At 37.1% G+C, this 15088-nt stretch overlaps 1 protein-coding gene across 29 annotated transcripts in view; it reads right to left on the bottom strand.

The window, feature by feature from the left end:
- PSEN1 (presenilin 1) overlaps positions 1 to 15088 on the bottom strand; it is a 41216-nt gene that overhangs the window by 14517 nt on the left and 11611 nt on the right. For 13 of the 29 annotated variants that reach the window (XM_086891893.1, XM_086891894.1, XM_086891895.1 and 10 more), the window contains 7 exons: positions 13865 to 13932; positions 12035 to 12255; positions 10067 to 10165; positions 8645 to 8728; positions 7636 to 7809; positions 5496 to 5614; positions 1019 to 5199 (listed from right to left, as the gene is read on the bottom strand). In XM_086891893.1, coding sequence (XP_086748019.1) covers positions 5044 to 5199; positions 5496 to 5614; positions 7636 to 7809; positions 8645 to 8728; positions 10067 to 10165; positions 12035 to 12255; positions 13865 to 13932 — 921 coding nt within the window. In that variant the 3' untranslated portion in view covers positions 1019 to 5043. Of the gene's footprint in view, positions 1 to 1018; positions 5200 to 5495; positions 5615 to 7635; positions 7810 to 8644; positions 8729 to 10066; positions 10166 to 12034; positions 12256 to 13864; positions 13933 to 15088 lie in introns of those variants that run through there. The other 16 variants (XR_015287663.1, XR_015287662.1, XR_015287658.1 and 13 more) reach the window with 3 other exon arrangements.

Consider the following 15088-nt stretch of genomic DNA (forward strand, 5'->3'; position numbering starts at 1 on the left):
TCTTCCACCAAGATTGTCTACCTTGTTCCAGACTTTCCCTCTGGTCTCAGTGATAAGGGATTCCTAAAAGCCAGTCCCACCAATAAGGACTGAGGCAAAGAAGGCAACAAGATCCTCAGCCTCCTCCATGTCATTTCTCACAAGGTACCCTGCCCCCATTCAGCAGGCCTGGGGGAGAGGGGCACCTTTATTTCCCAAGTCTTCCGTTTGCTATTATATAATTGTAAAATGCCTTCCCATAATTGCAGTGCGTCTCCTTTCTTCTTGCCCTTTACATCTCTAGCCAGATGCAATTCTACAGGGGCCTTTGCTTTCTTAATGATATCCCTGCAAGACCAGAAAACAATTCTGCTCCATTTGGGTCATCTGCCCCTGCTTCCATATCTTCTCCACTTCCTATCTGGGCTCAATTAGGAGCTCCTTGTTCATCCACACAGGCTACTCCCTGCACTTAGTTTCTACTTGTCAGGATGGACCTCTCCCTAGGTCTTTCATGCAGAAACAAAGGTTAACCCCCCCCAAAAAAAACCCCATATCCAATAGAAGTTAGTCAACCCAAAAAAATTTGAACTTTGCAGTGAATAATTTTCCAAAACAATGAAAAAAAACCAAAGCTCCGTTTCAAGGATATTGATAAGAAATCAATTCCAAATAACTATACAAAACACTGTTCATGAAGTGTTTTCTTTCTGAACATCCTATGTATTTTTCCTGGTAATCTTCATTGTGCCAGCTGGTGTTTCAGTATAATCTCATTTTTCGTGCCTTAATTATACCTTATGGGTGCTTTTGTAACAGGCTTTGAGTGACTCTTTAAGGAACACAAAAAGTAGCTTTTAGAAGAAAGTAATTCTACAAAAACCAGTTGAAGCTCTATTGCTAGGAAATACAGCAGCTACTTAAATGCCTTAAGAAAGGAATCTTACTCATTAGATGTTGAACAGAAATAACTACAGTGCTTATGCCTCCAAGAGCTTTAAGTGATGGCTTTAAAATAATGTAGTAAAGGCAAGATGAATCAGGATCCATGCAGCTTTTATTTTAATAATTCCACAAATACAGGAAAATTTGCAATAATTATCAAAACCGTATCTTATCAAGAACCAGAAAGGTGTTTAAAAAACATTCACATTCAATTCAGGTTATGTACAAACCAGTGTCTGTAAAAAAGGAAACAAAAAATGCTTTGAGTGTAAAAGAATTCCGTTATGTTTCAACATTTCCAATGACCAAGCTACCACTGAGATGCAATCACAGTGCAGATATGTTCCACAGTCTATTAAACTTGTTTCAACAACATTGACAGAAGTAATTTTTTTAAATAAAGCATTTTGATAAGTTTTGTTGAACAGTACCATCCACCCAAAATTTACTTCTGCATATTTAATCCTTGACCACACTAATGGCAGAAGAGTTGTAATCTACAGGTCCAGAGTACATGAATCTGTATCTCTACAGGTACAGATACAGATATATCTATATATCCAAGAAGCACCAGCCTCCCATGCCTGAAATATCCTGTGTGTCTGCTTTGTACATTGAGGAGATCAGCCATTTTTAGTGGAGCACAGCCCTTGATTTTTTTTGGCTCAAAGAAGTCATCATCTACCCATCCAGAACTATCCTGAATGTGTTACAGCATCACATTCTTACACCTTCAGGATGCACCTCACACAGATGGCATTTGAATGAGTGTGACCATAGTAGCCACACACAGGTACAATGCCATCCTAAGCCTTTCCTGTAAAACCCACTTCCAGGGGTCTCTTTCTTTGCCCTGGATTAAATCCCCAAACAGAAGGGGAAAAAAAAAAAAAAAAAAAAAAGGAAAAAAAAGAGACAAATGGAAGTGCCTGGATTTTAGGAGAACTATTATGTCTTCTCATTTATATATTGAATTGAATCTTAGCCAAAGAAGGAGACCTATTGAATGGGGAGAGAAAGCTACTGGGATAGCCAGTTTTGAAGTATGAACACTGGAACAGCCACACAACAGTTACCAGTCCATCTGCCTGAGCATAGAAGGGATGAACCTACTCGAGATACACCACAGCTCTTTCAGAGCTACGGTTTAATGTGCTGTCATTAACATACTAATTTAATAATAATGGAAACTCGCTCAAAAATGCAGACTGCTTATGAGAAATCTTTTAGTTACAGCAATCTAACCAAGGTGAATCATAACCTCAAATTAGATCGGTGTTTCAAGACAAAGGAGAGAAAAGTGACACAACCTTCACACTTGTGTAGTAACAACCCAAATGCCAACAAAACCTTTTGGCAACTGAACATTATTTGGATCTATGTTCTGAGATAATCCTTAGCTGCAAGATCTCATCTGAAGCATAAGCTACCATGATTTGGCCTGAGAGGGCAAATCTAGAAAATTTCATCTGGTTTTTGGAGGTGTACCTAAGACCTGGTAATAAGCAGTGTACTTTAACATATAGCTGCCTATGAAAGCAATTTCCTTTCTAAATTCATTTTGAGATTCAAACACAAACTTGAACAACTTCTGTGAATACAAATTTTATAGTATCCACCACTTTAAGTCTGCACTAGCTCAGAAATTAACACTTCGGAATGACAGAAGCAGCTCTGGGAAGTGGAAGACTGGCAGTTTAGTGTTGGAAGGTTCCAAGCTCTTCCTTGGGTTGTATATCTAACACCCATTCAAGTATGTCAAAAGGCTTTTTTACATTTCTACAGATTCTAAAGCAACTCTTAATGGAGCTAATGCTCCCCTGGTGCATACTGAAGCCAAAAAAAGAAAAAAAAGAGATTACTGCTGCATTTAAGTAACAACTCCTAACTGAGAGCCAGCTCAGATAGACAAATGCCAGTGATGCCAACTCTTAGCAAACCTGTTTTATACAATGGAACTATAGCTGGGATGCCAAATAAAACACACAAGGGAATTTTCTTAGATATAATGCTCAGGAAAGGGACAAGTTACAATGGTATAAAAACAACTCAAAGTCTTGTTAAAAAAAACCCCAAACACAAAAACCAACCAAAAAATAACAGAAATTCCTAGAACCCTCATCAACCAACCTGTTTTAAGTCAGACTTCATTGCAACAAAATATGGAACAGTAATTTAAGCAAGAAAACACAAATAAGTTTGACTTGAAAAGTAACTGTAAGCAATTCTGATACAGTTGGTTTATTAATGCTATCCACAACAAATCAGCACACAAATGAGATGAATAAAAGTACTTTAGATGAGACAAGACAATTTATTTTATGAAAATGTAAATGCTAACACTACAGTTAACAAGTATACTGGAAAAGACATACATTACCAAAGACAATCAAAGAAAGCCTTTCTTGGTTTTAAAGCAGATTTATACATCACATCCTTTCTTTCTTTACTTGGGCAATGGGTGGTGAGCATCTCTGATGTTTCAGTCCTATGAATCTACAGGCACTGAAACAAAATCCCAAGAAAAAAAAGTAAAAGGAGCTAGTGTCAGGACTTTGACAGTTGCTCTAAGTGGCAAAGACTCCAGTATCAAGATACAAGTAAAATAGAATGCCCATCTACTCCCTATGGCTCCCAAGAAAAAACATTACTTGTACACAGTAAGAATTTATGGCAAAACCAACTTCATCTCACCCATCTCATTTCCAAGAAATTAGTCATAAATGAGTTCTTCCAAATGAAGAAGAAATCAGAGTTTAGCAGTTTTAAGGTTTGAACAGACTCTTTTTATAAGAAGTTCAGAATCTCCTATCTTCTTTTCACTGATATTGAATTGTCCTTCATTTTGCCAATCACCAGTTCCTCACGAAAGAGGTAATTAAAGTGAAGAGGGTCACAAATTTTGCTCCCTATGACACTAAGCAATCTCTCACCTAACTTGAGTATCATCACCAATAAAGTTACTGCACAAAAAAAAAATCCTTGCCAGCCTGAGGTGTTAGACAGCTGAGTGACCAATATTCAGGTCAAGAGAACACTAAACCATGTTTTTGATGACCAAGAATTGCAGTGATGCAATAGAAGAGCTCCTAATAGCACACTGATCTCTAGATCTGGCAAGCTAAACTCCATCTGGGATTGCTGCAAACGCCTACTTATTTCATAAGAACGCCAACAGAAGGAACATCCACCAGTGACGCAGTCCATGCTGTTAGTGACTATTTTCAAGCGCAGGGTTTGAAATGGTGTTCTAGCAAAATGGTTTGCAAGAGCACAACAAGTAAGTCCCAAAACTGCTTTTTAATGTAGTTTATTAACCTTTTAGAATGTAAGATCCAAATTAGGACCTTATGATCCTCTACTGCCAAATAATTCAGTCCAAGTTTAAGCAGCTACATAAACTGGAGCAGGTGTACAGAAGGTGCACTCCATGCTTGAGAATACAAAGTATTAAAACTGAGAAGAGGCTCTAGTTCCAGTGTGGGGGGAAAAAAAAAGAGCTTTTAAATTTACTAAACCAAACGCACTCAGGCACAGAGGCTATGAAGTCATGGAGCACTCTTAGAGTGACAGTATTTTCTCCCTTTGTTGAATTGCTATGAAGTCCTTTCCCGTTACACAGTCGGGACTCCACTGTCAAAATATCACTGCTGAAGAAGTCCAGATTGGGCTCTCTCTCTTCAAGCGGTTACAGGGACAAATTCCATGTGATTTGTCAGCTTCCTCTGTTAACATCTAGGAAGTCCTGAGCACCCTTGGCGCTGTGAAAACAATCAGCCTGTGGTAAGAGATCACATTGCTGGTGGAAGCATTAGCAGTTTTCACACAGGTGGTCCTTACCAGAGATATGTATATCAGATGACCTCTGATATAACAGCACCTGGCTTAGACTGGCCGTCAGGAAGAAGCCACTTTCACAGAGGAAAACTCATATGGTGCCCAGTGCAGCAGTTGTCTCAGGAAAAAAAAAAGCAAACCAAAAATCACCATCGGAGGAAGTTGAAATGATTCCGCCTTGGAACCTTGAGTATTTGACTTCAGTCTCTCTTGAGAACTGAGGGAAAACCATTTTTCCTCCTCCCAGATTTGATACAAATATCCATTTCAGCATCATGTCTGCTAGATATAAAATTGATGGAATGCTAGCTGGTCCATAAAGGGTTGCACCAAGTTATCTGTAGCAAAGTAAAAAACTAGCCCAAAGGTTATGGAGATTGGAAGAGCTGGTAAGGCCTTCTTAAAGATGGCAAGAAGCAGAAGTGTAAGGCACAGACCCTAAGGGGAAGGAAAAAAAACAAAATACAAAAAACATAGGGAGAAATTAGGGAACTGTGACAAGCAAGAAGACATATAAAATATATACATATATATGTATAAATATTAATTCTCCAGGTTATGTTTTATGTCTTCCTAAACTACAGGCTTTAGTGACAGATGTCCAGCCAATTAAAATCACAGCTAAAGTCCTCACCAGTTTTCAGTCTGGCCACCCAATACACAGGATCAAAGACAAAATGCAGCAGTTACAAACACTAGAAACTATCCCTATTATAATTTTACATTATACTCACAATTAATATGGCTACAAAACATGCTAAAGTTGTATTCCAGTCCCCACTTGCTGTTGCAGAGGCTTTGCCAACGAGGACACTGTAGAAAATGAAGTCTCCTAAACCGAGCTTTACTCCTCCTGCAAAGTGAACATAGGACAGCATTAAGTATCAGTCTACTAATATTATACATCCACAATTATCAAAGAATAATACATATTTATATTAACTATTAACAAGACTATCTTAAAAACAGTATTTTATTTTCAAAATTAGTACCACTCCTGAATCAAGTGATAAACGCCTGTGAAACAAAATGTCTTAGAAACACTACACTACTCTAATTAATTACTCACCCTTCAATTAGAATTGGCCTGTACTCCTATTTTCCTGGACATATAAATGCAGTATATACAAACTTAGCTGTAATTTTATTTGTGGAGAGGTGTCCACTTTTGGTTGTCTTGTCATACTCAATAAAATACTGAAGAGCAATTCCTTTATACTGGCTGAGGAAGGGGAAAAAATAAAGCCCTTGCAGATGATATATTATTTGCCAGTTAGAAACCTATATGCTGCAAAATATTCCACTGCCTTCCCAATTCTCCTACAGAACTCTTATGCAGGCAGTTCTTAAAAGCACTTGTGTATAAGTACAGAACACATCACAGAGGCAAAAACACATCACAGAGACAAAAACTCAACAAAGATGTGAGATTTAGGAAAATTCATTCTCTCTTATTCTTTTATATAGCAATTACCACCTTAGCAACAACTCTGGAAGCACAATACTCAATTATTTTGGCAAGCACTGTAAGATCTCCTGAATGGCAGTTTACTTTCTGAGCTTTTAGTCCAAGATGTTGATTAAGAAAGGCCAGCATCAGGTGAACAGCTATTTTCATCTGGCCTATTGATTACTTTCCCACCTCACTACAGTCCAGCCCAACACTCACTTTGGAGTTTCAAGAACTAAGAACATCAAAACATAGGTGGATGCCTGATTAATTATGAAGGCAGGGAGAGAGGGGAAAGGGAGAAAGAAAAAAAAAAGAGAAAATGCATAAAAGAAAAAAGGCAACCCTACTCTCTTTCAACAGGCCTCCAATAAAATGCCTAGAACAGCGCATTCATGTAAAGCTCTTAAGCACTAAAACACCCTTTAACTGCTGAAACAGATGCTCCAGACTCCTGGAGCTTGGATGCTCCAGACTTGTAGTGAACTAATGCTGGCTGACAGGTTTGACTCAATCATTACTACTCACTGCAGGAGTATATTCGGGAAGAAGAAAATTATTAGCCTGGCCAGATGAGCGTTTTAATTAAAAAATTAACTGAAATAGGCGCTTTGCTAAATTTTTTGCATTTTAATGTTATTTTTTTAAGGTCTGGAAATTAAAAAGGACTTGCAGCATGCTGAATTTGGACTTTTTGAGACGAAATTTTGAAACTGTTCTTAAAGTAGAAGTCTCTGTATTTTTAAACAGAGGAGTACCTGATAATCTCATAAACTGAGAGCAGTTTATTAGACAGGCACACCCTAATGTATTTAGAGTTTTGTAAATCTAATCACAGCTTGAACTCCAACTGGAAATCATGATTCTGTTAAAAGAGGTATCTGAGTCAGGTAACTGATATCATACACTCTTCCAAAGATATTTCACCTTAGCAAGATGCTGGAGAAAACTAACCAAGCCCGTTGCATTCTGCATTCATTTTAGTCTCCAATCAGCTTTTAAACACTGCTTCCTACCAAGTGGATTACAGCAGTTTAATCTTGAGGCATAAAAAAATCTGGTAATGACTCCATTTACAGGGCCTAAAATCCAAAAGAGGTGATTCACAGCAGAACACTGCATGAAAAAGACAAAGGCTAATGCAACTGACCGTGTAATGGTCTGAAAACAGCTTGTGCAACAAAAGTTTTGAGTGTGTGTATCAAGCTAAGGAGCAATTTGGACAATATTACTTCGGCAACAAAACAAAATGCTACCTAAAAGCAACACCATTATTCCTATGAGGTACATCAGTATTCATCAGGAGCAAGAGCATCTCTTCAGCTTGCTAATAGCTCACAGAATCCTGCCTCTGTGCACTCATGATGTCTGACTGACTAGCTACAGATCTGGTAAGCTTTTCAGACAGAGTAGCTCATACTCACGTTCCTCAGGGTCTTCACTTGTTTGAGAGTTACTGGGTAGAGCCTGAACAGCAGCACGTGATTCAGGTGTTGATTCAATGGGTCCTATTCTGTTGTCCCTTTGTTGCTGCCATTCCTGACTAAAGCCACCATCATCTGCATCAGCATCTTCATTCTGGGTTCGGTTTGCTGGAGCTAAAAGGAAGAAAGATATTTAAGACTCCTCCAAAAATGTGCCTTCTAAAATACGATAGTCTCTCCACATATAAGATCATAGAAGAACAATCTAGAAAGAGGTATTCCATAATACTTAGCAACATCTAACACTGACACACACAACCACAAGACATCCTCACTTAGGATTTTAATATTTACATTAAAAATCATGAGTCAATGTACACTCTGCAGTCACAGCACCTACATTTTGCACTCGAGTCCTAGTATTCAAAAGTACATCTACATGACAGTGGAAGCTCTGTGGTGACCTCACCAAGATCACAATTAAAGGAATAAACTCTCATCTAACATTTAATTAGCTTCTTCAGTTGACATTGACATCTTAATTTTCCAGTAAAACAGAAAACTTTACTGAAAGTTACATATACATGGATGCCTTCAAGAATGATAAATTCAGAAACTGCACTCTGCTTTAGTAACATATATAAATAAACAAACTCCATGTTTTAAACACTATCTGCATAGCTAAAAGGGCTAGGCATATTTCTGTCTAATACAAATATAAATGAGTTGGTATCATACTGTATCATCCCAATTTGACAAGCAGTTGAGCTCAGTTAATAGCTTTATATTGAGTCATTTCAACACCAATATCCCAAAACCAAAAAAATGAATGCAAGAATAGTAACTGCACAGTAAATAAACAATTTTTCAGGTCCTGACAGATTCATCATTCTTAATTAGGACTCCAGGAGTTCACTCTTCTCCAGCACTCAGGGCCCTTAAAAAACTAAAAGTATCCATAAATATGTATTCCAATAAAGTGACAAAGGTTTGTCAAAGCAAAACTCACCTTTTTTATCGTCAGTGGAGTTTTTTGATTTCCGTTGGGCTTCTGGATCTTCCTCAGCCATGTTCACAAGCCATATCATTGTTGCTATCAAAAAAAATCCAAGCCACAACAGCTAATTGTATCTTCAGATGTATGAAATTCTGAGATAGTGTTAGCATCAATCCATTATTTCTCATTTCTCATGTTTTTGGTTTTTTTTAATACAACTGTCTTTTCCAACAAGCAATTTTGCTCTCATTAAAGCACAATAATATCTGGAACACACCCAGCACCAGCAACTACACATTTATAGAAACTGGTGAATAAAATTTTATTTCTACTAGATTTTGGAAAAAAATGGCAGCAGCTGTTACCAGACAAATTAATTCTACATATGAGGCTCTGAAAATCAACGATTTCTTTAATTTTTTTTTCATTAATCAGTTCTTTTATCTGCAAGCAGAAAGGTCTCTGAACACTGTTACAGAGTTATGTCAATTCAGAAGCAGTATCCATAGCAAAGTTAATTGTTCTCTGCCTTCACTATCACAGAGAATTCTCCAATCTGGAGGTAACCAAATGTTGTCACATATAAAAGGTGTATTTTAATTCAAGTTCTCATTGTAAACCTCTCCTCTCACAAAACAAAGCAACAGCTATGTAGCTATGTAGTACGTATGTAGCTACGCCACATTTCACTGATGCTGTGCAAGTGTGACAGATAAAGAACCAGGAGCAGATAAAGAAAGTCCTCCCCTTTCTCCACTCTAAGTTTGTCCCTGGAGTGGCCAGCCTGCAGCACACTTCCTGCTTCCAAATAGAGGCCTGTCTGGAGCACCAGCAGCACAATGACTTAAGACTAGCCTCTTTCATCGTTATCCACGTGACTACAACTAGCAACGTGGAACTTGAGAAACAGTGGAATTATGTACTAATTGATACATAGGTCACAACAGCAAGTTTAATTCAATGGGTTATTTTTCATAACTGCAGGGAGAAACAATTTGCCAAAAAGAACAAGCCATTGAGAAAACAGTCACACAAACAAACCTCTTACCTCTTTCTAGTAATTTCTCACATTTCTTACACTAAGACACAGGCTATTTAAGGACTGAAACTGGTAAATATTTTGTGGAAACAATTGCTCCCTTTGAACAGGCTTAATTCACAGCCTAAGGACATAGTACTTTATCCAAAACAAGGTCTGTTACCATACTTCCTGTTTGTAATTTGGAACAAAACATGCTGGTTTTTATCTTGAAATGCCTCAGTCAGATGATGTTACACATTTTTCAGTCAATAGTGAAATGAAAACTGAGGCCCAAGTGAACAAGATCAAGAATTCAGCTGAAAAGCATCTTATTAAAACCCAGAAAAAATGAGAAGATTGCTTCAGATGAGTGGGTGATTGCAAGCTTAAAGAATTTAACAAAATTTACTTACAGGAGTAAATAAGCGCTGGAAAGAGAGTTTCATTTCTCTCTTGAGCTGTTTCAACTAACATACGAAGAGGACCTTTAGGACACAGGACAGCAATCAAATCTGAAAGGAAGAGCAAATAGATCTTATACCCCTGCAGACATAGTTATGTTTTTTTTCTGTAACACTTGGAGAGACTTGAAGTAAGAAAATTCACCCTGAATACAGATTTTGAAGACAGCCATTGGCCGTAATTCAGTATCCCACAGCAATGCTTTTTAATATTCTTAGTTATGCAACCTATTTTACATATTACTGTAATATGCATACAAATTTTAAAACATTGTATTCCTCACTTAAGATATTATGTAACTGCAAATGTTCCTGTGCTTTTATGTTGACCTGTGAATAATTAAAAAAAACTACCATCTTGGAAATACCCAAGCTTGCCTTCTATTAGGAAAGCTTTTTGTAACATAAGTTTAATGCCAAAGGATGTTTTAAGACAGCAGGTGAGGCTTACTGAGTTTCTGTGAAGCAGGCATATTGGAGTAGATAGAGAGCTCTAATATTGCTACCGCTTTTTGCACTTGTCCACTCACCATATGTCTTTAAATCAATTTGAAACTACATCTGATATTGAAAGGAATAGCTGACCTGTCAGGCAGGAGCTGTGTGCTGCTCAAAGCAGGTCTTCTGCACCTGAGCCAGCTGCCCTGGCACCACTGCTGGTCCCACTCAAGTAAAGAATTCTTGCTGTGGGGTCACAGGCTTTGAAATGTTACATCCCCTTTACTCAAAACAACTGCATCATGGTCCTGGAAGTTATCTTGAGTAATTTCATTTTGCTGTCACTGAATAAAGGCTGAATGCTTGGAGCACTCAGATTTGTTCCAGTTGTATGAAGGGTGGAAATGGGGCTGGGGGATGGGAAGTTTTTCTTAATGTGCTTTGTGATCCATGAGCATACACACAAGGAAGAATTTTCCTCTCTCTGAAGAAAGAGGACACTTAAGGAGTACACTGATGTATAAGAGCTAATCAAATCTTATAAATTACAATTACAATGCAATTACATCTGGACAGATTCTCAGTCTTTATCATGAGCAGTGACTTTGAGAGCACACATTCAGCACACTTATATCCTTCAAAAAAGTTCAAATTAAGAACACATCTTCACTTAGCTGTTTATGTTTTAATTATGTCTAAGTAACTGAATTTTAGTCTTGCCTGGAAATTAAATCAGTATTTAGGATACTATTTAGTTATCTTCTTACCAAGTGCTCATCGCCCCCTAAAGCTTTATGGAAAAACTACATCTAGGTTTCTCTCAAGACATCTTTCTGAAAAAGAGCAGTAAGCCACAACTACAATGAATTAAAAAAAAAAAAAGCCAACAAAACAGATCTCACAACCATATCCTTTTAAATATAAAATGACTTTGAGCAACACAAGGTGTTCTTAATTCTTCCTTCCTTCTTCTCTCTATATATCAGGCATGGATCAGGTTGCTGTTTCTACGTCCACAAATTGAGCAGTTCATAAATTGGGCATATTTGTATATATTTCTGTATTTGTATGGGACTGTACAGAAATAAAAAGCTCCTAAATTCTGAATGTACAAGGGTTTCCAAAGGTTCTTGAGGAAAATGAGAAGCTGAAAGTTCTCCACCCTCATAAAAAGGATCAAAATGGTCTCTCTGATCTCCTCCTCTCTTGAATTACTTCAGTTCTCCTCCCCAAAGAATCTAGAGAGTCCAGGAAACATGAAGACAGACAGGATCATACAGTCATATAAAGCCTTCAGCTGCAGGGAATTGATCTCAGTTTAGGATCATGATCTTACTTATGAAGTCTGCAATCACCTTATCCGCTACTTTGGATGATATATACACATACACTTTTAAAAAAAAGTCTAGTCAGACAAGTGGAAAAGTCGGGGAATAAAAGAAATTCCCACCACAGGACCTGTTACCTTGCTCCCACACTTACCATACACTGAAATGACAGCCAGGATAAGCCATGCAGTCCATTCAGGAAGGTACTTGATGAACACCAAGGCCATGAGAGCGCTTATCATAATGAGATATGCCTGCTGGAGCCGAAGAGGACCCTTCCAGTGGATACAAATCATTCCCACAACACCAAAGTTCCAGATCATGAGTGCCACCGTAATGTAGTCCATGGCAACATTATATGTCTTAAAAACCTCACTAAAAAAGAGGAAAATAATATAAACTGCATTTGCTTGAAACAATGGAAACAAATTACAGATGCAAACTTCCGAATATCTTTTTAAAATTTTTCATGTTCAATGTAGTGGCATAAATGCAAAATTCTTTCTCCAATTAGTACTTAACTATTGTTCACAATAGGATTCATTTTGCCAGTGTTTGCTTAACACCAACTCTTTTGCTTTTTTGAAAATTTTCCTTAATGTTCTATTTCCTTCTCAATCTAAGCAGAAACTGACAGAAAGCGACATTACTGCAAAATCAGTCATTTTGATTATGCTCATAACTTATAAAAATCAGAATAATCATAACTTGTGAGGTTATAATGGATCTTCAAAGGCATGCAAAGATCTTTCTCTACTTCCATGCTGCTTGTGGAATGCCTTGATAACTTCAAAGATACATGTTTATTCTATTATTCCCCATAAACACTTAAGTAAAAAGCTTTATTTCTGGATGAACCATGTCCCTGTCACACCAAATACTATAAACTAATTAACAACCTCAATAAATAAAACCAAAATAGGAAAATGTCATCACCAAGGCACAGATGATTTCCGCTGACTTAAGGAAGAAATGGTTGTGATGTCTTTTTGCAGAATCTGCTGCTACCAACTCATCGAGCCACTAAACCACCCTAAGATTTGCATAATACTTTCCTCCAGGAAATTTGTCTTCTACAGCTGTCAGCTGACCATTTAGATGTACAGTGTTAACAGGATGTCCCTTACTGTCATCGTGTCTAATTGATCTATGAACTCACTCACTCTCTGAACCTCTGGCAAAAGGAAGCCAGCACTGCTCTAAGGCAGGAGGGACAGATGAAGGAATTGCCATGTATTTCAAAAGCCACTGTTAGGGTTAGAGAAACTACTGACCACAAAAGGCATCACAGATCACTTTTAGCAAAATTCAGTGACTGACAGAAGACCACATTCTCCTTCCAGAGACCAAATTAAGTACACTGCTTCAAAGAGAAGTGTTTGTCATCAAGTGGCATAAAAACATACAGAATATAATAATTTCATGAAATAATTCTAGTTACAAACCCTCAGGAGGCTGCTCTTTTTAGACAATATTGAGTATTTTGTCAGAATTTTATTGATGCCTGGACAAGGGCATGCATCCAAATTTGAGAAGAAAAGCGCTGAATATATATTGGTGAGATAGTAGATTCTTTTCAGCTGACTCTTTTCTACCACTTCCATGCAAACAGCCTTTGCACATACAGCTAACAATCAAAGCCATGAGGTAAACAACTGCCCTTGAGTCATATGTCAATGAAAAATTAAGTTATCAGAAGACATGCCAGCAGAACAAGCTCCTCCCAAGATATGCTTATTCTGATAAGCAAGGTGTGCTTACAATGGTGATGTGATGGACAGCTTTTGCACCTAATCAGATGCATTATAAACCCCTAAATCACTCACTCTTTATACAGGCTGTACTCTATCAGCCTATATAAAACTAAACATTTTATTGCAATAGCTTACTATCATTTCTCTTGGTTCCTCTTATGCCTAGTTCTTAAAATACATACTTAAAATGATACATGAAAAATAGCATATTAATGGTTCAGTTCACTTACCCCAGGTAGATGAATGAGAAAAAGAAAAGCAGCAAAAGAGAAGAGATGATAAGCCAACCATGGATCACCTGGAGAAGAATACATCAATACAGATGCTATTAGACTTATTTGAAATTTATCATCTATTAAAATGCTTTTAAGGTTACTTTTCTTTTTGCTTAAAACAAGAAAATGATTTAAGATATCTCTTTGGTTGGTGATACATTCATGTTTAGTCTATGCACATTGGTGTATTTCACTTTACACTTATGAATTTTAAGTGCTGTATGAACTTTCAGTAGATGCTCTTCAGCTTTGCTGAAAACTACTGTTTGCATATTTTTAGACCATTTAGATACCAGTGGCATTATAACATAGCAGAATCATCCAGCATGAATACAGATGGAAAACATGATTCACTTTTGTACTGCTCTCATTTCAAATAATTTTCAGAATGCAGTAATAGAATTAAATGCTGGAACCCAGAAAATCTTTCAGTGCTTATCTGTTGAAATGTCATTGATGAATGACTATATAAGGATTTATATTTTCTCTATCAGTCATCTATAGACATTATCACCAATTTTTAAATGGGAGCAGACTCACATGCCCAACAATTAAACAAAGAACAGTTCAGTGTTGTATTCAGCAGGGACACTCAAAGATTTAAACCTGGAAATAACAGGCACATAGACTTATCACTGACAGAAGTCCTCTTCTGGTATTTATTGTGTAAAGTGATTAAAAAAACATGATTAAAGACCCCTTTAACTCCAGTAAACTCTTAACATCTCTTAACTGAGAATGAACATATATTTGTCAAAGTCCCAGCACAGAATCTCTTTTATAAAACACAATCCAGTATTATAAATAGACAACCCATCAGAAGCAATCATCTAGAAATCAAAGCTCCATAAGGAATCCTGGTTTGAACAGATACAATCAGTGGAAATTTAACTGGCTAAATTTGCTGTATGTGTACACCAGATTAAAGTGTACAGAAGCTGTTAAAAAACTGTGTTATCTCTTTGTCCACCTCTTAAAGATATGTAGTAGGATGCATTTTATGTTCTTAAAATATTTAGCAAAAGTTAACTTAAAAGTAAAGTGCATATGCACAAACTAAAGGAATTACACTTGGATGATGCAACCAGGACTTCCAGACAAATTAAGAACCCAGCCATTACAGTTAGTAATTTAGTACATTGAGTCTACTGTTATATTTTTCATATGCATTTTTAAAAT

Source organism: Cyanistes caeruleus, chromosome 6 (assembly GCF_971803275.1).
Source record: "Cyanistes caeruleus chromosome 6, bCyaCae1.hap1.1, whole genome shotgun sequence".
Taxonomy (NCBI): domain Eukaryota; kingdom Metazoa; phylum Chordata; class Aves; order Passeriformes; family Paridae; genus Cyanistes; species Cyanistes caeruleus.